Source organism: Tenrec ecaudatus, chromosome 2, assembly GCF_050624435.1.
Source record: "Tenrec ecaudatus isolate mTenEca1 chromosome 2, mTenEca1.hap1, whole genome shotgun sequence".
Taxonomy (NCBI): Eukaryota; Metazoa; Chordata; class Mammalia; order Afrosoricida; family Tenrecidae; genus Tenrec; species Tenrec ecaudatus.
The window spans coordinates 114,979,612-115,001,824 of NC_134531.1; the positions used below are offsets into that span (position 1 = coordinate 114,979,612).

Below are 22,213 nucleotides of genomic sequence, written 5' to 3' on the forward strand. Positions count from 1 at the left end.
GAAATGCTGGAATTCAGTCTTAAAAACTACTTGCTGGAGAACACTTTGTTCTAACAATCTGGCATTCTATGATGCTCACCTTCCCGACATGATCGCTGAAGATAGAATGGGCGCATAAGCAAATGTGGTGAAGAAAGCTGATGGTGCCCAGCTATCAAAAGATATAGGGTCTGGGGTCTTAAAAGTTTGAAGATAAACCAGCAGACATATAGATGCGAAGCAACAAAGCCCACATGGAAGAAGTACACCAGCCTGTGTGCTCATGAGGTGTTAATGGGATCAGGTATAAGGTATTTAAGAGCCAGAACAAAATCATACCCAATGTGGGGGAGAGGAGGCATGGAGTGGAAACCCAAAGCCCATCTGTAGACAATTGGACATCCCCATGAGCCAGTCAGGGTGCAGTGTAGCATCGATGAAACACACAACTTTCCTCTAGCTCTTTGGTGCTTCTGCTCCCCCAGTATCATGACCTCAATTCTACCTTACAAATCAGATTAGACCAGAACATGCACACTGCTACAGATAAGAGCCTGCAACACAGGGAATCCAGGAGAGATAAACCCCTCAGGGTCAACAATGAGAATAGAGATGCCAGGAGGATTAGGGGAGGGTGGGGGGAGAAAGGGGATTAGATCACAAGGATCAATCTAGAACCCCCTCCCAGAGGGATGAATAACAGTAAAGTGGGTGTGATAGAGGACGATGTAAGACATGAAAATAATAATCTATAACTTATCAAGGGTTCGTGAAGGAGGGAGGAGGACAGAGGGGGAAGAAATGGGGAGCTGATATCAGGGGCTCAAGTGGGAAGAGAATGCTTGGAAAATGATGATGGTGGCATATGTACAAATGTGCTGGACACACTGGATGAATGTACGGATGTGATAACAGATGTAAGAGGCCCCAATGAAAGTATTTGAAAACACACAAACAAACGACTTGCTGTTGAAGAAGCAAAAGAGAACAATGCAATGGGGAGGAAGCCAAGGAGGGTTTGAAGTAGGGAAATGACATTACAATGACCAGCCTGCTTCTCTCAGGTACACTTTATTGACTCCCAAAGGCGGGGAAAGGGTTTCATGGAAAAAAAAAAGTTGATTAATTAGACAATGTATGATTAGAGAACAAAATGGCCTGCAGTGAGAATGAGAAAGGAGATGCTCCCAGAGCTGCACTGACAGTCGGGCAAGGATGAGGTAGATCCCAAAGCAGTGAGGTGGGTAAGGACCAGCACTGTCCTCCTGCTACACTGTCCAATGTCGGAATCTCTAGTCACCTGTGGACAATGGCCACCTGCTTACGGTACCCAACAAATTGATTTGCATGTGATTAATAGCTATTATATTGGGCAGTGCAGATCTATAATTATATATAAAACAGGACACAACACTACATTTGTGGCTGAGATGACTGGGGGGAATCATGTTGCTCTTCAGGGAGAAAATGGAGATGCTAGCTTTGAGGTGTGTTAAATTTGAGGGCACTCTTAGGCATGTAAGTGGGAATGTCTAGTCAGCAATTACCACAAATCTGAGGGGAAGAGATTGGGACTGCATATGCTGATTTGGGCATTTTGGATATGGGAAAGGCTGACCATGGAGGGGGTTCAGTGGTAAACATGGGACTACGTATGGCTAGAGAAAGGTGAAGGCCAAGGTCAAAAGACAGTCAGAATGTAGGAAGCAGAAGGCACCTTTTGTCCTGGGAGGGATGGACAGGAAGTCATGATGAGCAATAAGCAGCTGATTTTCCAGATCCGAAAGGGAGGATAGAAACAGAGGGCTTTCCAGCTGATGGTCTCTGTTTCCTTTAAGAGAAAAGACTTGGCGATGTCTGCCAGCAGTGAAGGAGAACATGTCAGCTGTCAGTAATGAGAAAGGGAGCTGACTTAGGCTCACTGCTGCTCCCGTCACCCCATCCCCCAGGAAAAAAAACTACACAGTAACACTGAGAACTAACCGAACGCTTTTCATTTAAGATAGTAGGCTGAGAGCGGTGATTTCTTCAAACTCTGGAGACTTCATTAGAATACCAGTAAAGAATGAAAAAAGGATTAAAACCATCACAATGGCGGGGGTGGGGGATGCATTTGGGGGTATTTTGGAATAATACCGAAGCCAAGCAACATGAAAGAAATAGTTCTAATGAAAGAAACAGAATGGAAAAAGTCACGTTCTATAACACATACACACAAGGAGAGGTGTCCCAACTGCCCAGAAGGACAATGGCAGGGCTTTAAGATTGAGCCCTGGCAGGTACCTTGCAGGGCTGGAAACAGCAGGAGTACTGACTGTCCGCACCCAGGACTGGAAATCCCCAGCCTCTGCGAAAACAAACAGGCGCTCCTCTTATTAAAAAAAATGCATAGAAATGCTGAATGGAAAGGAACAATGACCAAGAAATTCATTGCCAGGGTTAAAAGGCAGACAGCAAGAGAGAACAGGAGCTGGAAAGTGTCGAGGTGCCGAGGGAGGCGAGGAGAGAGCACTGGACAGGCTACTGGCAGGACGCATGGCCCCTGCCAGTCGGACTGCTGGAGCCAATCGTCCGCACAAAGCCTCGTGCCTTCCTGCCCCATTTCTCTGTGAAGAGGGGACGAAAAGCACGTTCATAGTACTGTGCGGGGGACCTGTGACACATTTGGATGTGGTACTCAAATTCAGACCATCTGCACACTGTGGGTCCCCAAACTTACAAGTTAAACTTGAAAATGGGTCTGCTCTTTGCCAGATCCTCAACTGCCTCAGAAGCCTAATTTATACATAACGTAAAATTCCTACAGCACGGGGGACGTTAGCCGGGGACGACAGAGAGAGAGGATAAGCAGGAGGCTACCAGACGTGGACGGCCGCCAAATAAGAGCGTACCAAGCTACGCCAGGAAGGGAGAGCGCCCGGGAAGCCAGGACAATGGACGCCATCGGTAACACGCTTCCAAGTAAATCACAGTGAGACCTCATTAAAAAGAGAGCAATATGCATAACTAAGAAATTATGAAACAAAAATAGATATAAAACAGGAACAGGTGGATGAGAAAAAGCAGAAAACATGGAGACAACAAAATCTAACCGCGATGCACGTTGGACTCTCAGCAGGAGAGAGGCTCGGTGAGCCAGAACAAGTTCAGCGATGTTAGCTTGGAAATCAACCCGGAGCTAGAGACACAGACTACGCGAGGCTGTGGAGAGACGACAAAGGAGCCTTTGAAAGATTTAAAGCACGCATCACGCACACTTCTGGAGGCGGTCCAAGGCTACGGACGGAGCCCAACTCCATCCTCAGAGCATCTGGTTGGATTAAGCCCTGGCAGATCCCCTTGGCCACAGGCGAGAGGTCAAACTACAGGACATAGTATGATACTGGGTCAGTTAACCTCTCTCTTGACCCAACCTGAATTTGTTTTAGACTTAAATAGTTCTCAGTTGTTCCATGACAGAACCTGGCATTTTTCCCCTGGCTTTTTTCATCTTGTCGGTGGCTTTTCCTTTCTTACTCTTTATTTTTACCTTAATATTATTGCTATCTTTCTTCTTTGCTTCTTTTTTTAAATGGTTTCTGTTATGTTTCCCAGTTTATTAGGCACAGAAAGGTGGATGTACAGAGACAATAACGAATGTAATGGTTTACTGGGGAAGGGGAGGTGGAGGGGACGTGAACTGGGGAGCAAACAATGAATGTGGGAGAGGGGAGGAAGCACTAGAACTGATGGTGGTGATGTGTATACATCTCTTTTTGAAATGTGATTAAAATATGAAAGTGTATGCTATATGAACTTTATATCAATAAAACTATTAAAAAGACAAAAAACAAAACTGTTTCAGGGGAAAAGGCGGGAGAGTTTGGGTGGAGGTAGGGGTAGTTCTAGAGAAAGAGATTCCAGAAAATGACAAAAAAGAGTATTTAAAAAGAAAATAGATGAGTTTTCCAGATGTAAGTGTGATAGTTACATAATCTGGTGCCAATTTGAGACTATTAAGAGTGTAGGGTGGAGTTTAGCCTGTCAATCAGGTCGCTGCTTGATGACCTCATTTGGAGGTACTAGAGATAAACAGCTTGCTGGAGGCAGGACACAAAGACTCTCTGCTTGGTATTCTTGATAATAAGACACATGGAACTATGCTATACTCCTGGAGCTGGAGGAACCATGTGGAGACCCACACCAGTGCTGAGATACTTACATTGCCACTGGATCCATAAGACTTTCCACCCACTGGCCTGTCATCTTCCTGCATTCAGCATCATTGCATGTGTTATGTGAGTCTGAAGAGGACTTTATATATTGGTATCAAACATATGGGTTAATATCAGACTTAGGGACTTGATCTGGACTGGGATGTTTTCTCAGTATTCAATTTTTATTGTATATAAAGCTCTTTCTTATACACATGAGTGTCTATGAATTTGTTTCTCTAGTCCACCTGGAGTAACACATGAAGCCAGAGCCAGACTGAAACCTGAGACTGAAGATTCCTTGCTAAGTAGGTGTGGCAGCTTTAAAATGTACCCACAATTCCTTTCATGCACTCTCCACCTGTAGGTCGGGTTGGCATGTGACGCCAGAGGCTGAAAGCACTGCTGTCTTGTTTGGCTCTCTCTTGAGACACTCATCCTGACAGGTAGTCACCACGTTGTGAAGAAGACCAGAACCTGGGGCAAGGATGCTGTAGGATTTGTGACAGCTAACCCCAACCACCAGCCAGACAAATAAGGAAACCTTCAAGGGGATCCTGAAAGCCCATCTGACCACTAGTGATGAGTGTCCTACTGAGCCTCATCTCAGAACCATGCCGATTATAATTGTCGTTTTATGTCTCCAAGATTGAGGCCGTAGTTCTGCAGTTAGATACGACTGGAAGCAACCCACTGCGACTGGGGTGATTCTGACTCACAGTGACCCTAAAAGACCGAGTGGAACCACACTACGGGGTTTCCAGGAGTGCAACTGTTTTTGGAAGCACACCGCACATCTTGCTCCCGAGAAATTGCTGATGGGCTAAAGGCACTGACTTTTTGGTCTGCAGCCAAGCAATCTAACCACTGCATGGCCCAGACTTCTTTTTATCATTGGAATAGTTAAAAAGCATAAAAAATTTAACTGCAAAAATATTTAATTGCATATCTAAGACGTACATCAGGGCAAATTTACCAAAAAATGTGAAAATAGGATAATATTAAAAGCAATCTAGACAGCGAGATACCTTCAATGCTGAGAGAAGGGGTAGGCCGTGGGGTGTGTAACTCACCACTGTAACTGAATGAGCAGTAATCGAAATGTTTCAACCACCAGACGCTGCATTCGACGTGCTCATCCATCTCTGCTATGGAATCTGGAAGACAACTTCAGCGAACAGCAGTGGAAAGCCCTGTCTGCAACCTGGCTGCTGGCTGAGGAAATCAATGACTGTATCCTTACTCTGCTGATTCTGACTTTTGTTCGCCTAGTAATTTCCCTAATACACCCACTTAATTGTGGGTGCGGTCTGCTAGTTCTGTGTGGCCATTGCACGGCTCCTCGTGGTGCAGCGGTCTCGGTGGCCTCTCCTTCAGACGGGGATCTTGACTGTGCTTTTCCAAAGTCCTCAGCGTTTCTCCCTTCTCATCACTTCCACGAGCCTTGCGTTTTACCAATGTCCTCAGTGCGCTTTGCATTTCTCCCCTTGGTAGCATCAGTTCTTGATCATGTGCTACCTTCTGAATTGGACGATCTATTCTTTTAGGTATAGCGGTACCTCTCTGAATTCCTTCCATCTTCTTTCATACCTCCTGCTTTATTCAATAATTTGATCATCGTTCCTTCAATATAGCAGCTCAAGGCTTGATTTCTCTTTTTCTTTAGTTCGTTCAGCTTGCACAATGAAGAGTATGTTTTCTCCTTTCAAACTCCAGGTCTCTGCACACTTAATCATCATACATTGTCTTTTCAAGTTGCCCTTTGGAATCTGCCAGCTCTTTGACGTCATCATTTCTCTTTTGCTTTAGCTACTTATGTTTAAGAGCAAGCAAGTTTCAGTGTCCTTTCTGATATCCGTTTTCGTCCTTTCTTCATGTATGGTGTGTTGGCTTTTATCTCCCAGTCTGTCTGGTCTTTGTTCACTAGTGCTCAGTGTGTCAGACATGATCTTGAGATGCTCTCTAAATGCAGGTGAGGCACACTCTCAAGGTCAGACTTGTCTCTTGTGAACTTACTTAATTTTCTTCAGCTTCAACTTGGATTTGCATATGAGCAATTGATGATTATTCTGCAGTCAGCCCCCGACCTTGCTTCTAATTGAAGATACTGTTTCTAGAGTTTCTTTCATTCTATGTAGTCAATTTGATTCCTATGGATTCCATCCAAGCAGGTGCACATGTGTAGTCACTGTTTCAGTTGTTGAAAGAGGCATTTACTATATTTAAGTCTTCAGTCTTGCAAAACTATCACGTTATCTCCAGTGTCATTTCTCTCATCAAGGGTATACTTTCCAACTTTTGGTTCCTCTTTTTTGTTTTCAAATGTCACATTCCAATCATCAGTATTTAATTACCAATGTGATTGGATTGCACGTTTCATGAAGTGCAGATGGCAGAAGTTGGTAAAAATCTTCAAGATCTTTATCTTTAGCATTAGTAGCTGGTGCATAAATTTATACACTAGTTGTATCACGTGATCTTCCTTGTAGGCATATGGATGTTACCCTATTCATATTTTGGGCTATGACATGTTGTACTTCAGGATAGGCCTCGAAGTATTCTTTTTAACAATGAATGCAATGCCATGTATCTTTAATTCATCCTTCCTTGTGCAATGAAAATCCAATCAAAATGGTAGCTTCTGAGGAGATCTTCGGGGCCCATTCTAGTCAAGGCAGAGAGGTCAGCTAAGAAGGTAATGGCAATTATTTGGGATTCTAAAGAAGTAATTGTCATAGATTTTTCTTAGAAGGCACAATATGGTCAGTAGGAGGAGCTTAAGTAGAAATTTTAAAAAAAACTACATGTGTGATAAATAAGTGCAGAAAAATTGCACTGAGCTATTATTTTATTTCATATCCATGTACCTGCTTAAACTTTTAGGGTACCAAGGTTGTACTCAGAGAGTTACATTGGTAACCCTATTCTAGCCATCTTACAGATCTGGCTTTGCCCCTTCACACCTATTTTGACCCCAAACTCCAAGAATGACTTAAAAAAACACAATTTGAGTACCTCGAAGATGCCAAAGCCGCCATTTGTGTGTGTAATTGCAGCATGTGGACTGACTTGGGAAATGGTTAGAGATGGAAACGTCACCTTCAGAAGTGTATAGACCTAGGTGGAGAATATGTCAAGAAACAATAGCTTCACATTTTGATATTTTGTGTAATAAATGTCTGCTTTTATAATAATATTGTGTACATACCCTCTTAGATTTTTGTGTGTAAGTTCAAAAGTTCATGGGGAAAATTCCATTATATTTAAATCACATCTTTCCATAAACTTAAAACCATTTTCCTATCTTCTAAAATTTAAGCTATAAATGGGACTCGTTCATTGTGGGCTCTATGCATGCTCGTTTTATCATGATAGGTGAAAGTAATGACTTGATAATTGTCTTTATGAAGAGATGAGGAGCCATGAAGCTATGGACGGGCGCCAAGTTAACAAAGGTTCAACTGTGATGGTTGACGTTATCTGTCAACTTGGCTAGGTCACGATTCCCAGTATTGTGTGGTCGTCCTCTGTTGTGTGATATTATGAAATCACTCCCCACTTTATTTGTGGTACCTCTCAATCTCTACGTATTACCAAGGCAGGGTTACTATGGAGAGTACAGTAAGCCACAGAATCACCCAGGGTGTGTGACTCAGATCTTACCTTTACTCAAGTCTCATCCTTACGCTGATGTAAGAAGAGCTTCCTTGGGGGTGTGGCCCACATCTTCCACTACACTGGAGCTCACGCAAGGTTCCCTGGCTCTAGACGCAACAGCTGATGCACCACAATCTAATCTACTGCTCTTGGGCCTTGAGCTTAGCAGTTTGTTGTTTAATCTGCTGATTGTGGGTTTGTATCCCCTGTAAGGACTTTAAGTCAGAAGAATCTTGTCTAGCCCATGGGTTCCCATACATACCAGGCCAGTTCTCACCTGACCCATCTTGCCGGGCTTCACAATTACATGAGTCTGGAGACACACGTGTACATTAAACTCCGCCCCAGTGCTGCGCTTTCCGAAAATTTGTGGGAAACTTTTGGTATCTTTTTTTGTTTTTAAAACATGAACTTTTTGAAATCACCTAATATATACACACATACATATGTGTTTATATATGTACAAGTGTGTGTATAAACTACACACACTTCACTGAATTTTGCTTCTCTAGAGAAGGTAGCCTAAGACAAAAGGTGACACTGGAGTCCTCAATGGATTTAGAAATATTATTAGCTATAAAAGACTGGGGCTGTTTCCATAGGATCTGTAGCAGTCCTCACTGGATAGTTGTAATTTCAGGCACTGAGGCTGTGAAGCAGAATTTCACTGGGCACAGTTTCTACCTGGAGCAGGGCAGGAACCCCCGGGCCAGAGAAGCCTGCTTATGGAGCTTCATGTAGTCGTAGCTCCGGGGGAACAGCCTCCTAGAAGTGCAGGCTTTGCAGTTACTTTGCAGAAAACCGTTTTACAACTAGAGATCTTTTAAGACTTATCTGGGAGGCCTAAAAAATTAGAACTTATTTATAGAATATTGATTCCTATCAATTCCCTGTACATGGTGTTTCAGAACATTTGAGTTTTAAAGTTGGTGTCAATGTTGAGAAGCTGAAAGCAAAGGGAAAGAGGCCACAAAACAGGACAAGGAGAACAAAGCCAACCACGTTTTCCTCTCTCTGGAGATGTGAAGAGTGAATTGTTTCCTCTTTTGTTCTTCAGCCCGCTACAGAACCCGGGTCTGATTACCCAAACGACTGCACCAGGGGAAAACTGCTTTGGCCATCTTCCTAATTTCTTAGCAGCATCCATCAGAGTCAGCCCGATGTCCTCATAGGAGCAGGCAGGTCAGGGATGGGTAAGCCAACACGGGGCTCGACAACTGAAAAAGATACCTCACGGTTTCACGTCGCTAATGTGCAGAAAGCTCATTTTGTGCACCTGGGTCGTATTTCCAAGAAAGAGGTGAAGGAATCATAGTTCTGGGGGATTATCTGCCTTGGTCTCACTTAACAGACGTACTGCAGAGAGAAGGTGTAATGTGTTCTTCTTCACAGGATGTTGTCAGACACCGGTCAAGAGAAACATCAGGACAAATAGCTGCTTCTCTCTGCAACAAGCTTAGCTCCCCTTTACTTAGGGAAGTCTTAGAAGGCCGGGACACTTGAGTGAGGAATCGGAAGGAATACACCCATCCTACTGTATGATAGGATGTTTCCTAACGTCTGGTCTGTGTGGGAGAAAATGGGAAGGAGCCCAAACAAGAGACAAACGGAACTGGATCTTGCAATAAGGTAGGAAGCCCCTGGGTGGAGCCAACAGTTCCCAACTGGACTGATTCTGAAAGCCGCAGCCTTGAAAGCCCGGTGAAGTCGTTCCACTGCACACCCGGGCACTGCAGCAACGGAGGCGCCCACTCGCCACTCACTGCCATCACGTTGATTCTGACTCACAGCCACCTTTTGGGTTTTCTGAGACGGTAACTCTGCATGGGAGCAGAAAGCCTCAGCTTTCTCCCATGGAACAGAGGGCGGTTGATTTCAAACCGCTGACCTTGTGGTTTGCAGCCCAACTCATAAACCATGATGCCACCAGGGTTCCTTACAGATAAGGCTGTCAGAGTTAAAATTGCGGTACTCACTGTTAGCAACAGCACAGACTTGGGCAGGGTTCCTAAACTATGGATGGTTTTGGTTTTCTGCTCTGTAAAATGAGTGTAGCACCATGCCATCTTGCGGGATTCTGGGGCACACAGCACTGCCCACCACATGTTAATGCGCTAAACACGCTAGTGCTACCGCTGTCTTGGAGGCCTTGAGTAAAGTCTCACTTTGTCCTCTGTCAGTGGCTAAGGGTGTGTGTGCAAAATGCTCACAGAATGTTAATCCCAACCATTGCCAGCGAGTCAATTCCAATTCACAGCAACCCGACAGGGCAGAGTAGAAGTGCTCCCCAGGGGGCCCAAGGCTGCAAACCTTTAAGAGAGAAGACAGCTGCTATCTTAGGAGCAACTGGTGGTTTTGAACCGCTGACCTTTCTGTTAGAAGCCAAATTCATAATCCATTAAGACACCATGGTTCCTAAAAGAATGTTAATACCACTAATATCATTAACAAGTTCTTAAAAAGGAAATCAACAAACTTTAAAAAAATCTCAGCTCCTGGTAAGCAGGTTAAGGGGACCTTTGTTAGTCTGGGTTGACTAGAGAAACAAATCCAGGGACATTCCTATATGCTTAAGAGAGAGTTTTATATCAAAGAGAAAATGTATACTTCGAAAACATCCCAGCCCAGTCCAGATCAAGTCCCTAAGTCCAATATTAGCCCACATGTCCAGTACTAGTCCTTAAATTCCTCTTCAGACTCATGTTGCCACTTACACCGATGTCCAAAGCAGGAAGATCACAGGGAAGTGGGTGAAAACTCTTGTGGATCCAGTGACAGTGGAGGCATCACAGGGCTGTCCCCACAGGTCTCTACCGCACGGCTTGTTCCACAGGAAGACAAAGGCAGAGAGAGAGGGTGGCTTTCCTCCAGGGAGAAAGAGAGGAAGTTCCAAGAATCCTCATGAGAGGGCCACATCCACAAGGAGGCATCATCAGGCTGTGTCCTGTTTGACAGGCTAGACTCCACCCCTTCACTCTATTGATCAACTTGACATGAGAGTATGTAACTCCCACAGGGGCGCAATGACTGCCTTCCTTTACTGGATCACTGTGGGGGTTCTGCACCCTGCCAGCAGTGCCTGCTGCCCTGGAGCTCCCCCCAACCCCTGCTGGATTCTAGGACAAGCATGCCTCTCTGTTCTCCCTTCTCCAGCTCTAGTGACCCAGGTACTGGGAGGCTCTTCACAGCAGATAGAGTTTCCTCTTGGATGCAGCCCAATATAAGAGCAGGAGTAGAAGACAGCAGAACAGCTATGGGGCTTTCTCTGCCTCTACCAACAGGGGGACTGGAGACCCTAACGGAGCTCTCAGGCCTGTCCTTTGAGCAAATGGGCACCAGCTCTCCTTTTCTGTGACTGAGACAGCCTACACCTCCTTCATTGACTCAGTTGTCCTTTTTAAAATCATTTTACTGGGGTTCATACGGCTCTTATCACAATCCACTGTGTCAAGCACATTTGTACATTTGTTGCCATCATCATTCTCAAAACATTTTCTTTCTACCTGAGCCCTTGGTACCAGCTCCTCATTTGGGCATATGTTCTTTAGCTGCCCAATGACTGATACCATGGGGAGAGGCACCTCAGAACGGATAGCAGAACTGCCTGTTTCTCTACGGTGCTCCATTGCAGTCTATCTGGTGGTGGACTCAAGGCCAGGAAGCCAGATGCGTCAGAAATACAGCCTGCTCACCAGACGCTCACATGTTTTCGCCCTTTCTCAGCGCCCCTCGTTGGGTGGAGTCAATGGGCTGTGAGTGGAAGTACTCAGGAGCCAGAGTCAAACCCTTGGTCCTGCAACCAGCCCCCAGGCCCCCCAGGAAGCCTTATTTATTTTCCTATAAAAGCCCCCTCCCATATCTTACCAATATATCCAGCCACATACAATTCTGGCGTTCAGTCCCACGGAATGGGGTTGTATGACTAGAGACACCAAGGCTAGCAGCTCCTATCTGCCCCTCCCCTTTCCCATGCTCCCAGGGACCCGTTGCTCTGGTGACTGTTTCTGACAGGTTATCTATCTTGACTTCCATGTACCGCATGATGGTACCCATCCAAATGAACATACATATGCAAATCTAACATGATTAATGAGGTAAAACACATAAAAATCCATAATAGTAAGGGGAGGAAATATTAAAGAGCTAGAGGACAGTGGGCAATGCTACTCAGATTCTGCATGGTAATTTGTTCTGTGGTGTAACCTAGTGGAATCCTGACTGATATCCCAGCCATATATAAGAAGAGACACCTGAGACACCCCCCCTCTACCTCCCAGCTAATTGAGGTTGGAAGAGAGCACCTACTGGAACCACTGGACCCAGACGCCTCTCCTCTTAGCCCGCTTCCCCTTTGGCGGTAGTCTGGGGCTGGGAGGCAGGGCTTGTTTATGCAAAGTTATTATAAATTTGAGCTTAACTAATAATGGCATCTGGTTTCTTATCATAAATAGAAACTCCTAGAAACATGCAAATAAGATATGAACAAAGGTCCATAAAGGACAAAAGGGAGGTCTATGCTTGTACACAGATACCAAAGCATCAAAAATGAGTGATGGTGGGGGGGAGTGTGTGTGTGGGGGGGTAAGAGGGTGGTGCTGCCAAGAAGTCCATGCAAAAGAACAATGTCTGGAAACAGACTGTGGCAGCAATTACACACATGTACTTCCCGTGACGGCACCATGGAATGATAAATGTGCTATACCCATGTAATAAGGAAAAGAAGATACGGTAAGTTGCAAATAGTTTTTAAAAATGGGTGATACAGATCACTCTCTCTAATCCGACTTTATTTTTATTGAATTTGAAAATTAAGGCAGAGTACAAAAAATAAACAAAACAAAAAAAACGTATACTTTCACTGTCTTGATCTAGCCTCTGCTATTCTTCAGCCTTGGCTCAGTGGCAGCAATCTGACCCTCGATGCAGGAAACCTGAGTTCAGTTCCTGGTCAATGAGCCTTACGCTCAGCTACCACGGCTCTGTCGGGGTGGTTTCTGTGTTGGTCTGGTGCTGAGCCGGGTTCAGCAGATGTTCCAAACTATGACAAACTAAGAAGAAAAGACTAAAGAACCATTTCTGAAAATTAGCCAGTGAAGGCTCTCTGGGTCACCTTGGCCAGGCTGTGACTGGCCGTGAGGCTGGCCCAGGAACAGGTGGTGCGCTGCCCCATGTTTGACAGGGTCACCACGAGTCAGGGTTGGTGAGATGGCGACCAACAATCCTGTGCAGATTAGCAGCTACTCCATTTCTACACTCGAGGATAGAAATAATCTAATTACAATGAGAAATAAGAGGATTAGAAATAATACAATTATATGATTACATGCATTTATGGCAACATGATAGAAAGTTCAAGTGCCCCCTTGACCTAAGAATGTCCACCCTTCCCCTACCCCCATATAATCATTTTGAGATTGATTTATGCTCTTCTGATCCACTTTTGCAAAGTCCTGGCTTGGCTGCTAACCTAAAGGTCAGTGGTTTGATCCCACCAGCAGCTTCCCGGAGAACGCTTTGGGAATCTGCTTTCACAAAGATTCATCGCAGCCTTAGAATAGAAGGCTATGGGACAGTTCTACTGGGGTTGGTTTGAGTTTTCTATTTGAAAGACTTACACACACACACACACACACACACACACACACACAGAAATTCACAGTAAATCTAAATTAGCACAAAGATAAATTCATAGTGATTTAAATATAAAACTTTATTCTGCATGCAGTTTCTGTAATTTCTATAGACAGACATCCTGGGCAGGAAAACTTCAGGGAGGGGAGAGGCAAAGTGGGAAGAGCATCCCAAGGGACTACTGGTCACAGAAGCCCGTAAGCGATCTGAGCCTAAACGCAGATGGATCTTCCTTTAACCTGCCTAAAGTCACGGCAATCTCACTTTCAGAGACATCTCCACGGTGAGTGCCTTTTCGTCAGAGAGATCGGAGCTCTGACAGCATTTAACAGGAGACATTCTAGACAAAGAAAAGGCTGCCTCCAAGACAGGATCGTGTTCTGGCCACATCCGTACCACACTGTAAATCTTCTTTCCCAGGTGGGTGGGCAGCCTAGCCGTGAATACATATCCAAAGTGAATTAATTGGTAGAAAGGTGCACACAATAAAACATATGGCCAACCTTTCAGATGACTGCTGTAGGCATGCCCTTCAGTTTCATTCTGATTCTCATTTTCCTACTCCTTTAAGCACGACCACTCATCAAGGTGCCCTTGAAGACAACACAGGAAGGCTTGAGGTGCACGGATCTGCTGTTCGCATCCTGGTAAGAAATCGGCACCAATGGACCCAGAGCTAACGGCTCTGGGGGAGGATCTCGGGTCCCAGAATAGGATGCTCTGCAAATGGCCCTAGTTGGTGGGTTCATGAAACAATTGCCTGACCGGTGTTTCCTGCACACTTGGCTGAGCATGCCGGCCCTGGACAGCCTCCTCAGGGATCTACGGTGTATTGGAGTGACTGTGGGCAGACGCAGCTGTAGGCTCCACTTGGCTGTCATGATCACAAATGTGAAAGTGGTCCCAAGGAGTGTAAAACAGGATTGTTACTTTGAAAGGTTGACAGAGCAAACTGGCCCTGAGGGAGTGGCAAAGCATGAGGAACTAACTCTCTTTCTGCCTTCCTCTCTCCTTCCTCTCACACCTCCTTCCCCAGTTTCCCACCACCTGCACGAGCCTGCATCAAGAGGACCGTGGTGCACTTTCTGCTCAAGAGGAAGATGGGAGGGAGAGGGAAGCGCAAGGACACAGATGCACGAGGGAAGCTTACCTGACCTTTGCCTTAACCATGGAGCTACTGGCCGTCCTTCAAAAACCAGGAGTTCTGAGTCCTTCCATATTTTAAGGGCCTTGAGCGGAATTCAGTGATTCCACTTTGATTACGTTGTCTCATGAACACAGAAGGATGAAATCCCTTCACAAATATAATACTTTACTTGGGTGGAGACAGGAGTTGGTTTGGAAAGAACAGATCCGGGCTTTTTATACCTGGCAGAAACACAGCCCTCCTCACTTCCAAACAATATTTCCAGAGAGCCAAAGGAGTACATTAGAAGGTACTGGTCAAAGTGGGTGGAAAATGGGGAACGAAAATCCTCAAAGAGGGCCAGAGAATATGGGCCTTGGTACCCCCCTCCACTCTGGGACTAAACTCACCATTGGGATAGAATCCTCAACAGCCTAACATCCACAGGGCAGCTTTTCCCAAAGGACAACGTTCAGAGGGTTGGGACACAGGAACCACAGGGAGAAAGGGGAAGTGAGGGCGATGGCAATGGCTGAGCTGGCCCAAAGTGAGCTTAACTTCTTGAATGTAAAGCTCATGATCTGCTCTGGAAAGCGTCACCGAATTCACAATGAAAGGCAAAGAACAAAAGAAAAAAGCCTGTAGAGAGCTAAGTACCTGCAGCCAACCCAGTGGGTTTTGAAGACATTTAAACAGGAATAATTTAGAAAACCAGAGACGGGAAATTTTCGTGGGTGACTTTTATGTAGCTCCACAGAATGTGCCAACTAGTCACTTGCATTTACTACTGCGCTGATGAGAAAATAAAAGCTGAAGCCAGACCCCGGGAGAGGAAGAAGCCAGGGGAGAAGCAGATGGAATCCGGTGTTCCCTGCCGTCTGAAAATGTCCACAAGGGCACAAAGCAGTCCTACCTTTACCACCTTGTGCAGTGAATTTCCCCAACTCTGAAGAATTTGTGCAAAATCAGAAAAAAGAACTTGCATTTTGGTCCTAATGTTGGCTTACATGGGGCATAGCTTCACGTGCCCGGAGTCGCACCATGTTTGCTCCACTAAACAATCTGAAGAAAGCGTTCATGCGTTTTCTACATGGCAGGTGATCTACACAATGTATGTGAGAAACGCTGCATCCTGCCATTATTGGTCCCTTCTACTGTGGCTGCTGGACCACACCGTTGTGAAGATCAGTTAGTAGTCTGTCTCCCCAGCATCTGTGAAGTCAGGGACTATGTCTTGTTCGGTTCAACACGGAGGAAGCAACCAGCCTTGCTTATGTAGTGAAGGAAGGAAGAACAAAGTGCCTCTTTTCTAGAGCAATTAATTCTACCTTGTCTAAATTAAGGCCACTTCTTCAAGGAGGAGGAAATGAATGGTTATATTACAGAACACGCAGAAATAAATGATTATCTCATTTAATAATGAACTGGGACCAATAATATAAATTGTCTGCCTGATGTTTCTTGGTTACTGCTCTGCAAAACAGCACAATCTGTTAACTGAATACATTAAAGATCTAATTTAATTAAATCTGGAACAAGACTCAGAAAACGTATGGAGAGCACTTTGTTTAATTACAGGCACAGGGGCAAGTACCCATCCTATTGATCTGGTCAGTTTAAATTCCATACAGTGAATTGCGGGCAGGGAACAAGACCCAACCCAAACATTTGCTTTGAGTTGCTTTTCAGGAAACTTTGATGACCTCTGGGTTCAGAGCTGCTATAAAGCCCACAAAGGCAAGCCAGCCATGTATCATGGTGTCCACAGAATGGAAAGGAAACCTTACCGCAGTCACTCCGTGGAGCCACACATCATGAACAGAAGACAACGCCAACCACAAAAGACAGATGCCTCCCTGGGGAAACGGACTGTCGTGGGTGGTGGTGGTGGGAGCGGCCCAGCCCTCAAAGCCATCTTGTAACCCCTCCCCCACTGCCCGCACTCTTAAAAGGCAGCTGAATCTACTCTGAGGCAGTGGCTGCCAAGTCCTGAGGCCATGTCCAGGACACAAGACCAGATGCAGGTCTTCAGCATTTTAGTATTTTGGAGTGATTTGAAATATAAATTATGAGTTTAAATAAAACCCTATTAATTGAATAAACATTAAAGGCCAGAAAAAACATTAAAGGCCAGCAAAAGGATTACATTGGAGGGGTTTGAGGAAAAATAGAACTGAAAGACAACGGAACCCCCACCTGATGGACAATAAAAGTTAAGTTTGAAAAAAAGGAGATTAAAGTGGAAAAAAACACAAAAGAAAGACAATGGGATTTTCCCATAAACTTTTTAAAGCCCACTCCTAGGTGAGGCTTCCTTAGGAAAAAGGGTGTCAGGGACTCAACTCGCCGGAGATCTCAGCTGGTGACTCCAGGTTTGACCTCAAAACGCTGCTAACATCCCCTCCCGATTTACTGTGTCAGGCACTGTCTCCAGGTTTATGAGGCTTCAATAATTTTCAAGCACTCTTTCACCGAGTTCTATATTAGCCTCCCGACCCCATGGGGCAGGCGACTCCAGCACAGAGAGGGTACGTGCCTGGGCCGGCCAGGCTGTGACCCCAGGCTGCCTGGTGCTGGGATCCCTAGCCCAACCTTTCCCAAACTAGGTTACTCTTCATTCCGACCAAGTTGGGGTGGGAGTGGGTAGCGAAACAAAACAAAGCAATAGAGGGGAAGTTAACGCCTTATATTTTGCTAGTCACAGTCAAGCAAGAGCTCTATTATGCTTAGCACCCCAAGTTAGAGGAAGGGCATTTTGTTAAACCGTAGCATGTAATTTCGCCTAAGAGCAATATTTCCTTTGCAAGACACACGCCATTAGAAGGTGCACTAAAAGCACACCAATTAAGGCATTAGTCACAATGATCAGGGAATGTAACCCAGGAAATTACAGGTGGTGCAGGCTTCAGTAGGTTGCCCAGATAAAGCCTTTGCTGATTGGGACGATTTACACCTGCTGATGCAAGAATGGGGCTCAGCATCCGATAAGAGTCAGTACTGAAATTATGCTTGGGGACATGGGTTCAGACACAAGAGGCAGGAAGGCTGGCCTTTTAATTATGGTGTTACTCACTAATAAGAAAGAGAGTGGATGACATGCAAAAACAGTCATTTCTTTCCTACCCAGACATAGGGTGACAATAAGCAAGGTATGCCCGAGCTTACTTCTTCTTTCTTTCTAATCTGCAATAAACAGTGTCACACGTTGCTCACATCTTTGAGGACCACATGAATTTACTCAGTACAGATTAGTAAATAAGCAAGCAAGCCCTCAGAGTCCCCTCTCCCTGCCAGGGATGGTCAGTATACAAAGAGGCTTTGATTCTGTAGGAAGGTGCTGGGGGGTGGGGAGAGAGTCAGAGGCCAGTTATACCAGAAGCATCTTTGATATAGTGAGGGAAAATAAGGCAAAATTGTTCATTAGAGATTATTAAGTACACCCCTACTTATCTTGCTTATGGGGTAATTCAACAGTGCCTATATATAATATCAACGACAAACACAACCCCCAAACTAACTTGCATGTGGATTAAAAACGACAACTTATACTGGTGATCTTATTAAAGAACAAGCTATTTATTTCCAAGGCACTCTTTGAAGGCAAAGTGGTAAGGCAGAAAGCAAAGATGAAGGGTGACGACTTTCTAGATCGCCCCCACCTCCCTCTCCGGGCTCTGTTTCAGCTGTGTGTGCAGAGCTGCCATTCGGGGTACAACTAGAATGCAAGCGTCTAACATTGAAAAGATCAAGAGGCGAAGGAAGGAGGTGTGGGGACTTGAAGTAGAGCTCAGAGGGAATTCTCTGATCGAAGAGTTTAGTCAAATGATAGCTCAAATTCACAGCCAAACAAAGAAGCGCTTGTGATTTTCCTGCCTGGAAAACGAAGTGCTTGCACAATTCTGCCGAACATGTCAATCCCGACACAGTAGCTCCTGTAGTAATGGACGGATTTCCTCAACAAAGTAGCTCTCAAACTGGTTCAGGTGGTAGAGCCACGGGTACCCTGGGCAGAGACCAGGAATTATACACACCTACACACACACACACACATACCAGTTAAGGTCAAGTCCGTTTCAACTCCTGGCTCGCTGTGTTCCAGGGGATCTTCCATGACTGAAAGTCCTAGAAGGCTATTTTAACTCCAGAACCCCCTGGGTGTGTAACTGGTTAAGTGCTCCACGATTAACCAGCTGCATGAGTGGCCGGAGTTGTCTGGGAAGAAAGGTCCAGGGGCAAGCTTCCAAGTGTCAGAGTCTGGAAAACCCCGTGGGACAGTCTGCTCTTCACACGTGGGGCCACCAGGAGCCAGAATGAACTTGGCGGCAACCAGTCTGTGTTTTAACTTTGAGAAGTTCGAACTACGGGAGGTGACATTTCAGATTAGATAAGTGAGAGCAGGTGTACAACATTAAAGAAAAAACATTGAAACAAGGAGAAATCCTGTTTTTGTTGGTAAAACATATTATTAGTCTATCTTAAAAGAGAACCTTTTAATTGAGGTTGGGCCGACACGGAGAATGGTTTGAAAAACACCGCCCCATCATTTTACCAGGCACTATGAGAAAGAAGTCGGAGTTCTTAAAGTCTTACCTCCATACCTTTGAAGCCTTTTCCCTTTCGAAATATGATCTTATGACAAGAAATCCATTGTGATTCCAATGTGATAAATGCTGGGAACACTTGGGCCTGGTGTTACAAGCCAGCCTTGCTTGCACCGCACGGAGAGGCCTGGCCACGTAGGGCGTGATGTACTCACCCTCCTCCGGAGCCGGTCTCGCTCCTCCCGGATGGCATTCACGGTGGCCTTGGTCCTGTTCAGCTCCTCCTCTTTGCTGCACAGCATGGCGGTCAGGCTCTCGTTCTCTTCCCTCAGCCCGGCCAGCTCCTTTTCCCATCGAGAACGCTCCTCAGCCACGTTAGGGTACAGGTCCCGGCCAAGCACCCCTTCAATCTCCTCGACAGTCTGCAAAACACAGGAGCAAAGAGGAGCCGAGTGGATTGTCTGGGAGAAAGAACACAGTCCAGGGAGCAACCAGTGGCCACCAGTGAGCCGGTTCTCAGGCCGCTTCATCGCAAGCGGTATCATGAGTAGGGGTTGTGTTTGTTAAGTGCCATCGAGCCAGCTCTGACCTACAGCAACCCTAAGCACCACAGTACCACCTACTGCCCTGGCCCGGGCCATCCTCACAATTGCTCATCAGCCCGAGCTCATTGTGGCAGCCACGGTGTCAATCCATCTTCTCGAGGGGCTCTTTTTACCTGCCCTGCACTTTACCACGCACGACGTCCTTCTCCAGGGACTGGCCTCTGCTGACAACATGTCCAAGGTCTGCAAGACAAGTCTTGACATTCTTGCCTCTTAAGGAGCTCTCTGGCCTAACTTCTTCTAAAACAAATCTGTTTGTCTTTTTAGCAGTCCATGGCACTTTTAATAGTCTTCTCTCGGACAATTCTAATGCATCGATTCTTCTTCACTCTTCCCTATTACTCCCTCATGAGTAGTGAGACACCCCCCCACCATTATATGTTCTATATTCTCAGTGAGGCTCTGCCATTTGCCTGGGTCACATGTTCTGTGATACCCAGCAGTCCCCAGCACAAGAAACATAGAGTCCCATCCTGGTGTTTAAGTCTGTCTGTGGCATTGACTGCCAAGCCTATACAAATAAATTGCTCTCTCCCGAGCTGGCATCCTGATAATGCAAAGACAAACACGCAGTTGCACACTGCATAGGCAATCTCTCTGGATGTTTCCTAAGTTGCAGGCCTCCTGTGCTCAGTCTAAGCAGTGGGCGAGGTCACGCCACTATTTCTAGGCATTGGGAGTCTTGTCAGGATGCAGATGGTGCGAATGAGGCTCAGTTCCAAGATGTGGAAGACGAAAACAGACCTCAGTGACACGGGAAAGAGGAAGCTCACCGTGGAGGGTTCTAAGACCGTTGGGGGTGGAGGCGGATCTTCCTAGTACTTGGAAATAAAGCATTTTCTGAAAATTTATTTAAAAGGGTATTAGTGGGAAAGGGAACATGCATGAAAGTAGGAGGAAAAACGGAAGCATTCATTCTGCTTGCTTTCAGAAAGGATTCATTCGCATTAGTTGCCTGTGGACGAGGAAGCGGCAATCTAATGATAGTAACGGAGGAGAGAGAAGAGGTGTGCAGAGGTAGGAGAGAGTGGGAGACATGCTGAGAGACAGAGACCTCTAGTATGAAGACCAGAGATTACGTTCCTCTGGGATGCTTATACTAGATCCCTGGTAAGTTGGGGGTCAAGGTCATGTTTGTCCTGCCTTTCAAAGATGAGATTCTTATTCTACTTGGCCCTGCTCGATGCCCACGGTATCCCTTGCACGTTGGCACAGGTCTTTGGCCTCCTTGTCCCTTGGTCCTCTCAATGCTGAAGCCAACCAAGGGTGGTGCCCCGGTTGGCACTACAGTCAAACACAGAGTCTGCGAAATGTCAGAGAAAGAAGCCCCTGTGGTTGCTTCTCCCGGTTCAGGCCACACCTGCCAGGTGTTCATAACAAGACGTGAGTAATGCTGGAAAGCCAGCGGGTGTACAAACACACATCTGTCACACTTTACCTTGGGACAACACAGCGGCCAAGTGAAAGCCAGGGCTCATCCAGTGGATGGAAACCTGGGTCTACTGTCCTCAGATATTCTTCCAGGAAAGCCTCACATGTTCCCTTTGCCCAGGCCCCTCCCAAACTGTTCAATGAGGCAGTGTGTGAATGGCAAGGCCCAGGGAGTTGAGCTTTGGACGGGCCTTTCCCCTTGTTGATGGATGAGATGGTTCACATCGCAAACTGCTGTGAAAAGTGCGTTTGGGAGGATAAGAAGACAAAAGGTCCATCCAGACCTGCTATCAGACAGGGCCCCCTCCTCCTGCTCCCTTTTTAGCACCATGAATTGACAGCTCCTGAAATAACAGTCTAGAGGCCTTAAAGCTTTAGTAAGACTTCTAAGAAAATAAATGAGCCAAACTACAATGATGTGGTTCAACATTCCTAGTCAAGAAATTTCCAAGTTCGTGGTGGTTCTTTCTGCTGCAAAACTATTGATCTTGGCTGTTGACTTCATGATTTACAAAATATGTATAATTCAACCCAATAAGAATGTCTGAGCCACCTACTTCCGCCTGGTGACCCCCTCACTAGCAGGGCTTTATAGGAACATTTGTTCCCAACAGATATTTGCGAACACCTGAAGAGAGGGGTATGACCTCTCCCCTCATAAAATCTGGCCCACCCTGACGGAGGGGAGGGGGCGGGGCCCTACCTTAATAGCCAGGTCACAGTGTTCGCTGGCCGTGGTCAGCTGCTCAATGTGCCTGTCCACCTCTGCCACCGAGAGGCTGCAGCTGCTCTTCTTCCTGCCGCAGACGACACTCTCCAGCCCCGTCAGCACCCTCTGCAGCTCGGAGTTCAAGTCGCTGCAGTTGTCTGTGAGGGAATGTGGGCAAAAGGGCATCAGGCGGTCAAGTCAACAGTGAACGCTCTGCTCAGCTCGCCACAGGGGAGAGCCTCAGGAGATGACGTCTCAGTTAAGGCCTTCACAGGCGGCCAGAACTGTCCGGGAGGGCTGGAGTGGCAGCTTAAAGAACATGAAGAGGACTTTTAGACCAG

At 46.0% G+C, this 22,213-nt stretch overlaps 1 protein-coding gene across 1 annotated transcript in view; it reads right to left on the reverse strand.

Annotated features, from left to right (window-relative positions):
* MCC (MCC regulator of Wnt signaling pathway) overlaps positions 1-22,213 on the reverse strand; it is a 316,952-nt gene that overhangs the window by 59,573 nt on the left and 235,166 nt on the right. The window contains exons 5-6 of the mRNA XM_075541396.1: positions 21,867-22,030; positions 19,343-19,549 (exon numbers count right to left, since the gene is read on the reverse strand). Coding sequence (XP_075397511.1) covers positions 19,343-19,549; positions 21,867-22,030 — 371 coding nt within the window. The remainder of the gene's footprint in view (positions 1-19,342; positions 19,550-21,866; positions 22,031-22,213) is intronic.